The 16,439-nt window shown below is 38.6% G+C and overlaps 2 protein-coding genes and 1 long non-coding RNA gene across 3 annotated transcripts in view; 2 read left to right on the top strand and 1 right to left on the bottom strand.

Annotated features, from left to right (window-relative positions):
• Positions 1–16,439, top strand: part of LOC123864847 — a 100,330-nt gene that overhangs the window by 21,860 nt on the left and 62,031 nt on the right. The window lies entirely within an intron of this gene.
• LOC123864641 (maltase 1-like) lies at positions 2,088–10,018 on the bottom strand. Its single transcript, XM_045905248.1, has 11 exons — positions 9,819–10,018; positions 9,253–9,414; positions 8,240–8,419; positions 7,190–7,353; positions 6,636–6,789; positions 6,056–6,287; positions 4,885–5,086; positions 4,562–4,682; positions 3,628–3,863; positions 2,948–3,186; positions 2,088–2,367 (listed from the first exon to the last, which is right to left on the bottom strand). The coding sequence occupies exons 1-11, from the start codon at positions 9,883–9,885 to the stop codon at positions 2,292–2,294; spliced, it is 1,833 nt and encodes a 610-aa protein (XP_045761204.1). The 5' UTR covers positions 9,886–10,018; the 3' UTR covers positions 2,088–2,291.
• Positions 5,405–15,423, top strand: LOC123865064. Its single transcript, XR_006795889.1, has 3 exons — positions 5,405–5,450; positions 11,235–11,237; positions 15,286–15,423. It is a non-coding gene; the product is annotated as an uncharacterized LOC123865064 (long non-coding RNA).

The following is a 16,439-nucleotide window of genomic DNA, read 5'->3' as shown; positions in this document are numbered from 1 at the left end:
TGAACCGTAATAGGAAGAGATTGGTAGAAATTTTCAGAATATTTTATTTGCCGTTGATGTTACAACGAATGATAAAAATTTCAAAATGGCCGCCATTCATATAAAAAAATTAAAAAGTTTATAGTGCTTTCGCACTTGACCGGTTTTTATTATGTTCAGATAGTTTTATCTAATAATGATTATGATCGATGTAAATCCGATTGTAAAAGTGAATATCAGTTGTATAAGTTATTTTATCAACCATTTAGGTGATATAATAATTTCTACAAATGATAACGGGGGGTAGTTATGTTATATGTACTACGTAATACTAATTGATAATAATATCATATGAATTATACATACCCATTATTTATTAAAGAGATAAAATTTGTAAGTATGTATAATGTATAGGTCTCCAAAACTACTCATCCGATATAAAAATATTTTGCTGATAAAGTGATGATGTAGCTTATGCATAGAAGACCGCTTGCATCGTCAAACCAAATCAAATAATTTATTTTCTTATTTTTGACCCCCGACCCAAAAAGAGGGATGTTATAAGTTTGACGTGTGTATCTGTGTATCTGTCTGTGGCACCGTAGCGCCTAAACTAATGAACCACAATGTTTCAAGCCACAATCGTCATCCCTTGATTCAGCATCAAACCTAGTATTCCCTCACTCTGGTTAATTTTTTTTTATTACGACTTGTTTTAGATATGGCTAGATTTCTTTGCGTCTAATATGTTGAAGTAATAGAGTAAGGCGGGCATCCTTTGAAGTAGGTAGAATCAAACGAAACGCTGCAGGAGCGAAGCCTGCGGTCTGCCGCAACTATACACCTAGCGTTTGAGGTAACTTCCCGCTGAAACAAGTCAAAGCTTAGCAATCTTACAGTTCGGGAACTGCTTCACATGTTTTGACGACCTTTTTGGCTTATAAGTGGGAGTTGAGCATTGATAACCTCCCTGGTATCAATATACCTAGATAATGACGAGAAAAATCAATATAATACTTAATCTTTACCGTATAATATCAAATAATGTAGTAATCACCCTCATACGTTTGTATGAAGAAAGCACCAGAATGCGTCACCTTAACGGTGAGCGCTATGGTCTCATAAGTGGGAGATCCCGGGTTTTGTTCGCGGCAGTGGCATTAGAAATTCATAAGTAATTTCTAAAATGCCTCTGGTCTGGACTGGGAGGCTTCGGCCGTGGTTAGTTATCATCCTACCAGCAAAGCCGCCAAGTGATTTACCCGATTTTGAGTTACCGTGTAGTAATTAATAAGGAGTAAGTATGGATCAGTAAAAAATTCACACCTATCCCTAAAGTTAGCCCGCTGCCATATAAGACGACATCATTTTCTGTCAGATAACTACGCAAGGCCTACCGGCGTAGTTTGACAACAATAATTTGTATGATCCTAACAATCACCTCTCATTGACCGAAACACTTTCACTATTAGCTGAAATGCACTGTTGCAGCAAGAATACCATAAATGCAGCCAATCACAACAAATGAGCATATTTAATAGTGATTGATACAGTTTTTCCTTAATCGACCAGTTGATCTTGTCAAATACGTGGTGCTTCTGTTGCTACGGCTATAGATTCTGATCTGTATGGTAGCTAAGCTGTGGCCTGTGACCACAGCTATATGGGTAAGTAGTTTGACGTGATCCGATCCGAAGTAACTTTACAAAATATGTTCTCAGTCCTGCTTGGTAAAGTTTTGCTTTGTGCCGGCCATTTTGAACTATGTGAACGATATAATATAGTAAACATTCAGGTTATAATGCCGGGTAGTTACTTCCTCAAAGGAACCGTGCTATTCTTGAAATGCTTATTGCATTGTCTGTTTTAAGCAGGGAATTCAAATTTCAAGTTAAAAAAGGAATATCATTTGTGGTTTAATAACCAGAAAGAAAACTTTAATTTTGGATGTTTGCGTTGCGTACTACAAGTTAAATTACTTTTTCACTACACATAATTTTGTAAGTACTTTTTATTTTAATAGCGGTGATAGCCTATTGGTTAAGACGTGGGGTTCCTAGTTGTGTATACTTTGCCATTATAAATAGACAAAATAACGAAACACTTAATGAATATTATTTTTACAATTTTTATTTTGACGAATGTATCAAAACTCATATGCTAGTAAACTTAATTTTCTTTACAAAAATAATTTTAATTAAATACTTAACTAACTAATAATGTTATTATCAATAGTACTATGTACAATAATTTACACTTCACACAACTACTTGAAATATTTTAAAACTAGTTTAAATTAAAAAGTTAGTATGTCATGAAACTGGTTTGGCTCTCAGTATGATAGCTTCTCCTGGCGCAAGAGTCAAGTTCTCTCCTTCAATTAGGTCACTGAAAAGTAAAATGATCAATTTTATTGGCCGAAAATCTAAAGTTAAAGGAGTTTTTTGTGTATATCTACAGAACGCTGCAAGTTAAGGGTGGTTTAAAGAATAATTTTTTCGTGAACACATTTTACTTAATTTTTTTTTTTGTGATATTACCACAAATTCACGGTTTTTGGATTTTTACCTTTACTTACGCTATAAGACCCACCTGTCATTTTTTTCCGTGAACACATTTTACAATTTTTCTGTGATATTACCACAAATTCACGATTTTTGGATTTTTTCCTTTCCTACCTGCCAAATTTCATGATTCTAGGTCAACGGGAAGTAGTCTATAGGTTTTCTTGACAGACACGACAGACAGACAACGAAGTGATCTTATAAGGGTTCCATCTTCCCTTTTGAGGTACGGAACCCTAAAAAAGTTAGGTATATCATCCGTAGACAGTTTGTCACGTTCGAAATTCGAATGACTTTTCCAAGCTAGCCATTTAGCGGTAAAAAAAAATCCAGGCAGATTTCGAAAAAAAAAGCCTTTCTGAGTAAATAATTATTATGAGAAATAATCAATATGAGAACCTTACCCTGCAACCCTTGCAGAGTGTATACTGGAGACTACAATTGTAGCTGGCAGTTCTAGATGTAGGACCCTGCTCAGTATGATTGTGTCAGGCATCTCTGACACGTTGAACAGCAACACTATTGTGTCGAATGTCCTTAGATACCGCACGAGGTACAATGTTCTGTTGGAGAGTGCTCTCACTGAGTACTCGCCATGTGATAAAGTCTTTTCCTTCCGCAGTTTTACTAGTGCTTGATAAACCTGTGGAGTTTAAGCTATATTAACCTTCATATTGATAACCTCATCATGATAGCCTAGTGGTGAAGACGTACCCGCCTTCGATCTAGAAGGTCGGGGGTTCAAACCCTGGCCCGCACATCTAAGTTTTATTTGAACGTGTTTGAAGCAATTAAATATAACAAAACATCGTGAAGAAACTTGCATGCCGGAGAGTTCTGCATAGTGTTCTGTTTTATCTATATGTATGTAATACTTAATTTTATAAAGGCGTAAAATTTGTAGTTCGTTTGTAAACAGTAATCTCAGGAACTTCTGAACCGATTTAGAAAATTCTTTCACCAGTAAAAAGCAAAGTATACATGTATTTTTTTGAATTAGACATTCTTACGATAATTGTAATAAGCTACCCGGGCGGGCGGGTATGAGTTAAGCCCAAAATCATTACAATATTAATTAATTTACCTTGAAATGACTGCGGGCATCCTCCTTCTGTTTAGCAAGATTAATCTCCATATAATCCCCAGCGACAGGCAACCACGTTTTGTTTCCAGTGGAAAACCCGGCGTTGGTTGAACTATCCCAGTGGTACGGAGTCCTGCAAGGGTCCCTGGAGTACAGCAAGTAGGTCTCGTTGTCTCCGCGTCGCAACGCCTCAACGTCCTTCGTGTCTTCCCAGCTGACGAAACCGTCTCTCATACCTGACAGGGTTGCATAATCATCACTTCACTACCCATATCAGTACCTGGGACGAATTAACCACTATTCGTCCAAGATCAGTACATACCCATACTGTAAACTAGCTGTTGGAAAACCTCTGAATAGGTGGACAGGTAACATCAAACGAGTCGCAAGGTGCCGCTGGATGGAGGCTGTTCAAATTTGTGCGTGTGAAAGTCTCTACAAGAGACTTATGATCACATGTATAATGGAAACACTGAGGGAATGACACCGAAATGTTGGCAACTCTGAGAGTTGCAGAGTGGAGAGAGGAAGTGAAACTGATTCTAATTACTGGGAGTGAAAACAGGGTTTTGTGGTGGCATTACCTAATTATATGAGTAGAGGCCTAATCTAAAGAAGTAAGTAAAGGGACATACAGGAAGTACCTGCGTTTCATTGACGCATACCTAACTTATGAAAAGTCATTTATTCTAATTGGGTACTATTGGAGACTTTCTGATTGTCAAACAATGATGTAGTGGTGATGATTAATTATGTTAACTTAAAAATAAAGCTACGAGGGTTCCAAATGCGCCCAAGTCTGAGAAGTCTGTCGAAACAATGGCCCGGCACTGCCCGTAGGACAAGACAGTGGATAGAGGATTTTTGCAAGAGGAACGTGGCGTTTAACAAGTGGAGTGGGCGTCATTGGTTGATAATAATGATTATGTCTTACCGATTTCTTCGCCCTGGTATGTGACAGCGACCCCCGGCAGCAGCATATTGAGGCTGGTGAGGCCGTCCACCATGTTCACGCGGAAACGCGACGGCGCCCTGTTGTTGTCGTGGTTACCAGTCTGCGAAATAATAACATTAAAAGGGCTTAAAACCTAAAAGTTAGTGTTCCGTATATCCAAAGGGTGCTAACAGGACTCTATTAAAGCCTTCGCTGTCTGTTTCCATCCACCCGTCCGTCTTTCTGTCTGTCTGTCTGTCAGCAGGCTATATCTCAGCATGAACTGTATAATACCAACAGTCAATCCATGTCGAGGTACATACTTGCCAGTTAGGAATAGCTCCATAAGGCATATAAGTCAGCCACTTCAGGATGGTGTAACCGAAGTCCCTGGCCGTGGACGTGTTGGACAGCTCACTGATGAAGTCGAAGTTAAAGGGGAAGTGTGCGCCAATGTCTCCATCCTCGTTTCCGTAGTACAGCATTGTCATGGAAATATTCGCGTAGCCTTCAGAGAATATCACACTATAAACAAATAAAAATACCGGTCAAGTGCGTTCGGACTCGCACACGGAGGGTTCCGTACCATCGTGCAATATTATAGACTAGATGGTGATGCCCGCGAAGCAATCCCCTTGGATACAGGTTTTTAAAAATTACGCGGGAACTCTGATTTTCCGGGACAAAAAGTAGTCTGTCATCGAAACCACTTAATCGGACGGGCCGTAAAAATCTAGTAGACACACAGATAGATAGACACACACACTTTTGCATTTATAATATCACCTATAAGTACCTAAATACTTATCTAATTCAATAATAGGAAAAGGTGACTGACTGACTGACTGATCTATCAACGTACAGCTCAAACTACTGGGCGGATCAAGCTGTTTGGCACGCAGATAGCTATTATTATGACGTAGATATCAGCTGCAAGGATTTTTGAAAATTCAACCCCTTAAGGGGTTTGAAATTCGTGTATTTAGACCACGCGGACGAAGTCACGGGCTTAAGCTAGTAGATTATAAAAGTCGTATACCTACCTACTTGGAAAGTTTGACTCATGAAACCTAGCCTCACTTGAAAGTGTATCTTGCCTCTTGAGTAATAAGATCCTATATAGCGCGCCCGAGTTATAAGATCCTTATTAAAAGTTTCATCATTGCCTGTTCTATCTTTATAACAAACTTGTTCATACATTATTACAGAAGGGAAACGGCCTTTTATTTGAATAATATTGGGGATAAAACTCACTTTTTATTATTATTCAGATACAAGTTAGCTCTTGACTGCAATCTCACCTGTTGGTAAGTGATGATGCATGTCTTAGATGGAAGCGGGCTAACCTGGAAGGGGTATGGCAGTATTTATTAAACCCATACCCCTTTGGTTACTCCACGGCATCGTACCGTAACGCTAAATCGCTTGGCAGCACGGCTTAGCTGGTAGGGTGATAACTAGCCACGACCGAAGCCTCTTAAAAAACCGACGTACCGAGTGTCTCCACCGTTGGCTTCCAAGTAACTGTCCACGAAGCCTCGCCATTCATGTACGCGATCGTAGAGCTCGAGAAGATCCTTCGTGTACAGGGGAATGTTGTAGCCCAGTTGACCGGGTTGGAACTCTGCGCGGCCACTCAAGGGGTCGTCGGGGTAGCGACCGTCGTGGTCCGCGGGGTCTGCTTCCATCAGATAGGGGAGGGCATCTACTCTGAACCCATCCGCACCTTTAAATATACAAGAACCGGTCAAATTCGAGTCGGACTCACATATGGGTTCCGTACCATCGTGTACAAGAACACTTTTTAATTTTTTTTTGATTTTTGTGTCGGTAATTTTGTTTTTTTTTTTTATTTGTTGTAATAGACATTCTGTACAAATTTCAACTCTCTACCTATTACGGTTTACGAAATACAGCCCAATGTCAGACAGACGGATAGACGAACAGCGGAGTCTTAGTAATATACCTAAGCAAACCCTCAGGTGTAGGTAGGTACAACTGGTGATGTGAGGCACAACTTTCAAAGAATAAATGTTTTTTTTCTTTCCTAAATCAAATTATTTGGTGCGTGTACCCTTATCAAGCCAGAATTTCATGATGTTAATCATTTCTTTCTGCACGTCTGGATTTCTGAAGTTGAAGTCGGGTTGCTCGATGGCGAACTGGTGAAGGTAGTACTGCTGACGCTTGTCACTCCACTCCCAGGCAGAACCAGCGAACTGACTGATCTGGACCAAAAAAACTGATCAAGTACCAGTCGGACAAAGGTTCCGCACCATCTTACAAGAAACAATTTAATTTTTTTAATTTTCAAGATGGCTATTTTGAATTTTATATCATTTGTTATTATAGCGGCAATAGAAATACATATTCTATGGAAATTCTCAAAAAAATCTATTATGGTTCATGAGATACAGCCGGCTGACATACAGACTGACGGACGGAGAGGCGGACGACCAGGATGGTAGATTATGACCAAACTCCTCAAACTGAGAAGAGACCCGTGCTCAGTAGTGAGCTGGAGATACGTTGATCATGATGATTCTTTGGCAAGATACATCTACCCGACAATTTCAGGGAACAGATAGAGAATAGATTTCATGAAGCTATTAGTGAGATTCCATTTACCCAGTTTGATGGTGGAAGTCTGTTAGTGGCGTTATCTGGATCCGGCAAAGCGTCAGCCCACACGAAGAAGTCTTCGTAGCCCGGCTCCTTGGCTTCGGACTTGATAAAGTACTCAGACATGTTGCTGGCGTGATTCGGCACGAAGTCCAGCAGAACCTTTAGACCTGAATATCAAAAAGAAAATAAGTCCATCCATATACCTAGATATCTACATATCCTCCTCTGTAATCTCTCCTCTCTATGGTCACTTCACTTCATAAGAAAACTTAGGTCGAAATCTATAGAGCGCACTTAGACTTTGTTTAGACTTAAATTCCAGTTAAAACGAGACAGACTTATGCCAGCAGTATAGCGCTGATTCGTTTTGGGGGACGACATCAAATAAGTCGCAGGGATCCGATGATTCAGGTGGCGCGATTAGTTTTCTGATAATAATGACGTAGTTCCAATACTATAATGAAAAAAGATAGTTGTATCTTAAGTGATAGTCGCTGTTCAAATAATATTTTAATCTCATCTGAATAAGACCACTAAAACTAGATATGTTTTTGCAAATCACATTTATATAACTTACCTATTCTGCGTACAGATAGTGAAAGAATTTATGTGAACGTATTATTTCATTATCTTTATCATAATCAACAATGTCTATCTCTGTATCAATGTCAATATACCTAAAAAACGATATAATTAAGAGGTAGGAACCAAGAAAAAATGTGAGAAGGATAGGTTTATTCATTGTAGAGTTATTTGGAAAGAGATAGCAAGAATTATTGACTGCCACGAGATCTAAAAATCAGTAAGTACCTACGTGTATTAAGTAAAATCAGCAAGTAAGATGATTACGATAAAATAATAGAGCCTCGATAGCTCAACGGTTAAGGAGCGGACTGAATTCCGAAAGGTCGGCGGTTCAATCAAACCCCACCCGTTGCACTATTGTCGTACCCACTCCTGGTACAAGCTTTACGCCTAACTGGAGGTGAAAGAGGAGTAGTAGACATGATTAGCATGGCTAATATTCTTTAAAAAAATATAATGGAAAAATACCTAGTTCATGTGCTTTCTCCAGAAGATTCTCAAAGTCCTCCATAGTGCCATACTCGTAGTGTATTTCGTAGAAGTTGCTGATATCGTAACCAAAGTCCACCATGGGCGACTCAAATATGGGGCTCATCCATACCGCGTCTACTCCCGCTTCTACGAAATGCTCCAACTGTTCCGTGATACCTGAAACGGCAAATTATTTCGTCAAGTTATTTTTTTAAACAAAAGTATTGAGCAAACGAGCAGGTGGATCACCTGATGTTAAGTGATTACCGCCGCCCATGAACATTTGCAGTACCAGAGGAACCGCCAATGCGTTACCGGCATTTTACCGGAATTCGTTTTATTATGATACAAGTTAGCCTCCTGGAGGTAAGTGATGATGCAGTTTAATATAGAACCGGGCTAACTTGGGAAGGGTATGGATGGAGTTTCATCAAACTAATTTACTCAAAGAGGTCCCACGGAATTTTTAAAAAACCTATATCCCTAATTTATCATAGAGCCCTTAAAAAACCAATAAATACCTTAGTTGTTTGGATATAGCTACCATCAACACGGCTTTAGGCTAACAACCAAATCATGACAATAGCCGCAATAACAACAAACGTTAAATCGATTCAGTTATTATATTCCGGTAGGCATTACAACTGCTGTATAGACTGTTTACGATTCAGTACAAAAGTGGTAAACTGTGACCGGAATTTCGTAATGGTTTCCTGTCGCTATACAAACAGATCAACATAAATATACGATATTGTATTACTAGCTGATGCCCGCGACTTCGCATGGATTTAGGTTTGAATATCCCGTAGGACCTCATTAATTTTCTGCGATAAAAAGTAGTCTTTGTGTTAATCCAGGGTATGATCTATCTCCATTCCTTTCAGTCAAATCTATACATTAGTTTTTGCGTGAAAGAGTAACAAACACACACACACACACACAAACACACTCCCACAAACACACACACATGCGCATCTCTAGTGCGTAGAGATCATAGTCCAAAGATTTACCTTTCAAATCGCCAATGCCATCCCCGTCGCTGTCCTTGAACGAGCGAGGGTAGATCTGGTAGAGGACGCAGTGCTGCCACCAGTCCAGATCTATCAGATCCGGAGGGCTCGGCGCGGGAGGGCCACGGTCTCTCGTTGCGAGCACTGCCCAGGTGATAGCACCTGAGTGAAAATAAGTATTAAATTAGTAATAATTAATTCCTCGCTATTCTATGCCCTATACCCGGGATCGAATCCCGGACCCCTTAATAGTAGCTGACCGACGTCAGGAACTATTAGACTAGGACGTCATTTGATGACAATGCTAGCTGGATTGATTTCGGCACTGTATCTAATTCTGTTGCACTACACACGCTCTAAACCAAACTAAACTGATAGATAGGTGTAAAAATGATACCCTTTTCTGCAGGGCACATTAAGAAAGGAATAGTATTTAGACTTTTCATTTTTGTTTAGCTTAGAAATTGTGTAGAACTTTCTAATTAATAATAACTAATGTATCTAACGTTTATTTTTCTATCTTTAGAGTGCGCTAAAAGAAGGTATGAGATTCAAGTGAACATTACCTGCTATAAGACCAAGTCCAAGCACCACGATGGCGGTAATGCCAAACGCTTTCATAGAGTGCAGCATGGCATAAGTGCTCCACAAAGGATGGCCCAAAGAACGGTCCAAAAAATGGTCCAAAGGATGGTCCACAATGAATACCCCACGGCGACTGCCCCACAATCAATGCCCTCGCGGTTTTTACCGCGAGCGCGTGCGCAATTTACATGGTCCTCGCTTATCTAGGATTATAGTCTCAGAACAGGTGGTTGGTTTTAAATAGCGTGCAATACATCAAAGCATCCACATTAATAATATAAAATAGCTGATACACTATGTGACTGTGTCCATATGGATTTAGGTTTTTAAAAACCCCGTGGGAACTCTTTGATTTCCGGGGTCAAAGTAGCATATTATGTCGTAATCCAGGTCTTTAACTATACCAGGTAAAAAATCACGCTAATACTTTGCTCTTTTGTGACGTTATTAAAGGACAGACGAACAAGCTAATAAACCAACAAAACAAACACACCTTCGCATTTATAATATAGGTAGTGATGTGTGTCTATCAGTCTGTTAGGTTATTTTTTATCCTGGAAAATCATAGGGTCCCCACGGGTTTTTTAAACTTAAATCCACGCGGACGAAGTTGTGAATAATACTATATTTATTTTCTTCATATTTATTTTTCTTCTCGTTGGAAACCTTCTCCATCTTGTGAACAGATAAGTTTTTGACGTCATTTGATGGCACTGCTAACTGGGTTGAAATATCGATCTTATTCTGTTGTACTGCATAAGCTCTAAATCAAACTAAATTTCTTTCTTTCTTTCAAATTGATGATCAAAGTGTGTACAATGGTAGATAGCTATTTTAAATAAATCACTTTGACATTGTATAACTGCTTTGCACATTGCGCGCTTCAGCTCTTAGAGTATTATCATTTAGCACGATTGTATCTTTCCAGATTATAAGCAGTAAATTTTTTTGCCTGCAGATATCATATTCGTGATTAGCTGATGCTCGCGACTTTGTCCGCGTGGATATAGGTTTTTGACAATCCTGTGCGATCTTTGATTTTCCGGGACAAAAAGTTGTCACTTATTCAAATTATATTTCTATTGTACACCTTTCGATTGTCAATTGATGATACAGAAACCTATAACCTATAACCTAATACAGAAATCTATAACCTAAACCTATAACCTAAGTAAATTAAAGCTACGAGGGTTCCAAATGCACCCAGGTTTAAGAACATTCCACAACAAACTCAGACTCAGGGTTGTTATTAATCATTCTAGTCCATCTCCGGGTTGCAAGTTATATACAACTATACCTCAATATCGTTTTAACGTACGGGGCTGTGAAAAGCTAACAGACAGACATACAGACTTTTATCAATATTATGGACTAGTATGGCTTACGTCAGAGTTGAGGAAGTCCACCTACAGAGCGTGTCATTTTTCAAGTCTTGTTCATTTATCCAACTACTTCAACTGCAGTTATTGCATCAATTGGATAACTAAACTCGAAGCTGAGGTCAGTATAAAGAATAAACTCTTCGTCATCATCATGATTAACCCGTAACCCGGCTCACTACTAAGCACAGGTCTCTTCTTAGAATGAGAAGGGTTCGACCATAATCCACTACGCTGGTTGGCGGATTGGCAGACATCACACATTTTAAAGATCTTTGTGGAGAACATTGAGGCATGCAAGTTTTCCCACGATTTTTCCTTCACCGTTAAAGCAAGTGATATTTAATTACTTAAAAACATAAGTTGAATTATTTAAGCGGAATTTACATTAAGAAATTACCTTCATGCATGTTGAGATAAATGTCACGCAACTAATTTCAATACGCGAAAAATTAGATGTTTACACGTGGAATTGCCTATGAAATTAATGTCATGAAACTAATTTCATGCCACTAAATTCGTAATGTAAACTCGGCTTTAGAGGTACGTTCCTGGGATCGAACCTAAAATAGGAGGACGCCTTAACCACTAGGTTATCACTGCTCTCTTAAATTTAGTTCTTATATTTCGCGACAGGTCGACATGGCAATCGGGGTGTCCCCCCGCCTCATACCGTGATTGCCATGTCGGGGTATGATGCGAGGGGATATCGCAAAATATACATAGGTACTAACTACAAATAAAATTCGATTAACTTATCACATTTCCGCTACAGGTCTTCATGTAGGTACATAATGTTATCATTATGTTATCACTATTAAATAGATAAAATCATCATAATATTTTAGTAATTATTCAGTAAGATTGTTATCTTATCGAGCACCTTCAAAAAAAAAAAGGTTGAGATTCCCACACAAGTGCGTAAAAATCATTATCACCAGTCCAGTATAATATGGGTATATTATAGGTAAATGCGGAAAAAATATACGAAGATTATTTAAATGATAGAAGACCGTGGATTTGACCTACAGCCCGCTTCAGCAATGCGCGGGACTGCAATTACTTTTCTTTGAAAAGTAATTGCAAAATAGTAAAGAATGTAATTGTAAAGAAATTGCATTGAAAGCTGAGTTTCTTGATGGTTATTCTCGGTAGGAAAGGCGTTCTTAACCTGTGGTAGATGCATTTGACGATTTAAAAGTACTTGTAAGGGTTTATTTGAATAAAAATATTTCAATTCTATTCTGTAAGGGTCACTTAAATCAGGTCAATAGGTACCTACTTTCTTTTAGTAAGTAGGTATTATTATGTTAGTTCGTACGCTCGGGGTATAACTGTGGCAATAAGCAGGGGATGTTATGGACTAAGAGCCAGCACGTGCCAGACCTTCGTTATTTTATAAAAGCTGTAAGTTTCTCAGTGTATTAGTTTGGATCATGGTGGCTTTGGGAGAAAACAAGTAATGAAATTGTAAAAATCTTACGTTAGATAAAGTCTCATTTTTTTTAAATATTTTCTTCGGAATTTTATTAGAAATCACATCATGCATTGCCACACACTGAGTATCGTGATGCCAGAATTTATTAATCTCTGAGAGGTTGCCATGACAGTAAGTGTCTGGCAATGCATGACGTGATTTCTAATACTATTCCTAAGAAAAAAAAAATAGAGGTTATACTTTGACGTAAGAATTTTTATACCTTTGTTACTTGTTAACTTTCAAATCCACCTAATCCGAATTTCATAGTCGCTGATCGCTCCTCACTATGTTGGGGACAATACCCAGAGAGACTTTCAGTTTTTATAAAATAACGAAGGTCTGGCCCTCGTTGGCTCTCTCTCTATTAGTGTGATCGCGTAAACGCATCACGTCGCTACCCGGGATCAGGGGTATTGCCTAATTTCTTTCTTAATAGCTTATAGGGCTGAGCATCAATGTCGAAACCACCCCTTATAGGGCTGTCACACACAATCTTCTGGGTCCTTGGGGAAATCAAGGTCCAGAAAAAAACAATATTTATCCATAGAGTAACTGCTGAATCCTGGGTTATCTTACAATCTGACCCTGTGGTATATACATATAATATATAATAGGGATGATGCCTCGGTCAAAAATAAATTATTACTTAAAATTTTTATTTATATAAATTTAAATTATTAAATAGAGGATCTTCTAAAATTCATAAAATCCACATTTGCTGCTAGTTATAAGTTTGTTAACCATTTTAACCGTTTTACACCCTGACGTTAATAATAATTAATTATACTAAAAATTTCGAAAAATATAATTTTTAAATTTATTTTCTTTAATAATGAATTCTATCCCCATAAAATACCGCAATATAATCTTCACATCATGTTATTACTATAATCCAAGAAGTTTGAATTTTGCATTTAGTTTTTCACTATAATTTTTTATTGGAACTTGGCACTTGTAAAAGTTTAGTAGAGAGAAAGAAAAACTTACTGTTTCTATTTAAAAATATTATAAAGTGTCAACCCTAAATGCTTAGGCCAGGGTTTGCAGTATCGGGGTCGCGGTCAGCGTGCTATCGACAGGGGTGATTAATTAACCTCCGTGATTAATGTGAGTCGCGAAAAAACAAAGCTAATCAATTCCTGCTCCCCTCGGGACCCCTGCAACCCCTGTGACCTCTCACAGGGTAATCGTCACATTTATAATCGAGAGGTCGATCCTGCACCTGTAACCCTATTTTACACCCTTATGGTACCCTACCTTTTAAATTAGTACAGAGTACCCAAGGTTGAAATTTATAGAGCGCACTTTGACTTTACTTAGACTAAAGTTTCAGTTAAAACGGGACAGATAATTTGTGCCAGCAGTATAACGCTGTCTCGTTTTAACAGTGCCTTATTAGCTTATATCCCGGGGACGGACATAGGCTACGTTTTAATCTCGGAAAATCAAAGAGTTCCCACGGATCCGTTTAACCAATTTTAATGTTTGGTACAGAGGTAGCTTGCATCGCGAAGACTCAAAAAGTTTCCACGGGATTTTTAAAAAACTTACTCCACTACGCCCACTACAGAATAGAGCAAACGAGAGATAATTCATGCAAAATAATATTTTCTAGATTATTATTACGTTTTCGTCGTAACTTACATATTATAGAGGCAGTTTAAAAAAAAGTAAATAATCGTCCATGATAATAAAACCGTCCAAAAATAGTCCAATATAAATGTTCAGTGAGATCCGTTCGTCCTCACGGGCTATTGTGTGAGGGGCAATGCTTCGCACGCTGGAAAGTATCAATTGTGGCTAGCATTGCTTTATTAAATAAGTTAAATGTAAAAAATAATTTTTCTAGATTATTTTGAGCTGTATTTTATCGTCATAACATATGTTTAGAGACAGTTTAAAAAGTAAATAATCGTCCATGATAAAAAACCTCGGGTAAAAAGCGTCCAATATGAATGTTCAGTGAGATCCGTTCGTCCTCGTGGGCTATTGTGTGAGGGACAATGCTTCGCGCGTTGGAAAGTATCAATTGTGGCTTCCATGATTGCTTTATTAAATAAGTTAAATGTAAAAAATCCTTTTTCTAGATTATTTTGAGCTGTACGTTTTCGTCATATGTTTAGAGACAGTTTAAAAAGTAAATAATCGTCCATGATAATAAAACCTCGGGTAAAAAGCGTCCAATATGAATGTTCAGTGAGTTCTGTTCGTCCTCGCGGGCTATTGTGTGAGAGAGAATGCTTCGCGCGCTGGAAAGTATCAATTGTGCCTAGCAGTTACCACTGCTTTATCAAATACTAGCGACCCGCCGCGGCTTCGCGCAAGTGTAATGTCAGTGTGGTTATTTTGCTATTTCAAAAGAATAAACGCGCGTTTGGAACCCTCGTAGCTTTAGTTTTAAGTTACGTAATTAATTATCACCATTATATCATGCAAATTTAACAATTTCGAACATCAAAAGGAGTACAATTGTACCTACTTTGAATAAATGATTTGACTTTGACTTTGACTGAAGACCGCATTTTCGATGAAAGCTCTCATCCAAGTCAAGTATCCAAGGTCATATCTCAACAAATTAACGATCTGAAGTTTTGGCATGCAGATAGCTATTATGACGTAGACATCCGCTAAGAAAGTACTTTTGAAAATTCATCCCCTAACAATACATTAGTGGTTCGAAATTTATGTAGTCACGCGTACAAAGTCGCGGGCATAAGCTGGTAAATTATAAATCTTCAAACTGTCCCTGCCGAGAAGTGAAGCTGGCACCCCTCACTTACAAGAACACAGCGCTCACCATTGCACCAAGGGGTTATCAAATAATTTAGCAGTGCGCCAGAGGGGTTGTAAATTGTAGCAAATTAAAAGATAACAGCGAGATGATAAACCCTCGTGTATTATGCAGGGATAAAGGTGAGGTTTCAGCGCCGGTCGACCTCTCGCCGCGGCTTTCAGCGCCTTCCTACATAATTCCAAGGCGGCGATTAGCAGCCTTACAAATATTATATCATTTTTATCATATTTTGTATAGTGGAATCATTATCGCCCAATCTGGGGCTACGAAGCAGGTATTAAAAGTGATTACGAATTTATGTGATTTCTATTATATTTCTTAGGCTGCATCATCACTTGCCAGCACGTCTGATTGCAGCCAAGCGCTAGTGTAGAAATTAAAAAATATCGCAGTGATAGCTTTGTGGTTAAAATGCACTCTATTGGGGAGTCGGGGGTTAGATCCTGGGCACGCACCTCTAACTCTTGCCTTCCTTTGCCTCGTGAGCTTCTGTAGTCGCCCGCGCCTGTCTGTCTGTCAAGACCCGTTAAGGGAATCAAACTCTATAGGTACTTCCCGTTGACCTAGAATCATGAGATTTAGTAGGTAGAAGGAAAGGGAAAATCCGAAAATCGTGAATTTGTGGTTAGGTACATCACAAAAAAAGTGTTATTTCTTGTATGATGGTACAGAACTTACTGTTTGATATAACTTCTCAAATTACCTTAATGGGGTCTCGTGGCCTTCGCCTTAGGTACATCCTACTAATAATATAAACGCGAAAGTTTGTATATGTATGGATGTATGAATGTTTGTTACTCTTTCAAGCAAAAAAGACCGAAATGATTTGGCTGGGAAAGGAGATAGATTATACCCTATACCCCATAGGCTACTTTTCTCCCAGAAAATAAATGAGTTCCCACGGGATTAATCAAAACTTATATACACATGAACGAAGTCGCGGGCATCA

The sequence above is a fragment of the Maniola jurtina genome, chromosome 1 (genome assembly GCF_905333055.1).
Source record: "Maniola jurtina chromosome 1, ilManJurt1.1, whole genome shotgun sequence".
NCBI lineage: Eukaryota > Metazoa > Arthropoda > Insecta > Lepidoptera > Nymphalidae > Maniola > Maniola jurtina.
The sequence above is the reverse complement of the archived record's forward strand: the minus strand, read 5'-3'. Positions and strand labels throughout refer to the sequence as shown.

Bases quoted from the DNA above. Each gene is read 5' to 3' on its own strand.
- LOC123864641 (XM_045905248.1), bottom strand. From the start codon at position 9,885: ATGCTGCACTCTATGAAAGCGTTTGGCATTACCGCCATCGTGGTGCTT. The intron at 4,683-4,884 runs GTATGTACCTCG...ATTATTTCGCAG, and splicing joins GAGCTATTCCTAACTGGCAA to ACTGGTAACCACGACAACAA. The intron at 2,368-2,947 runs GTAAGGTTCTCA...TTTACTTTTCAG, and splicing joins CACTCTGCAAGGGTTGCAGG to TGACCTAATTGAAGGAGAGA.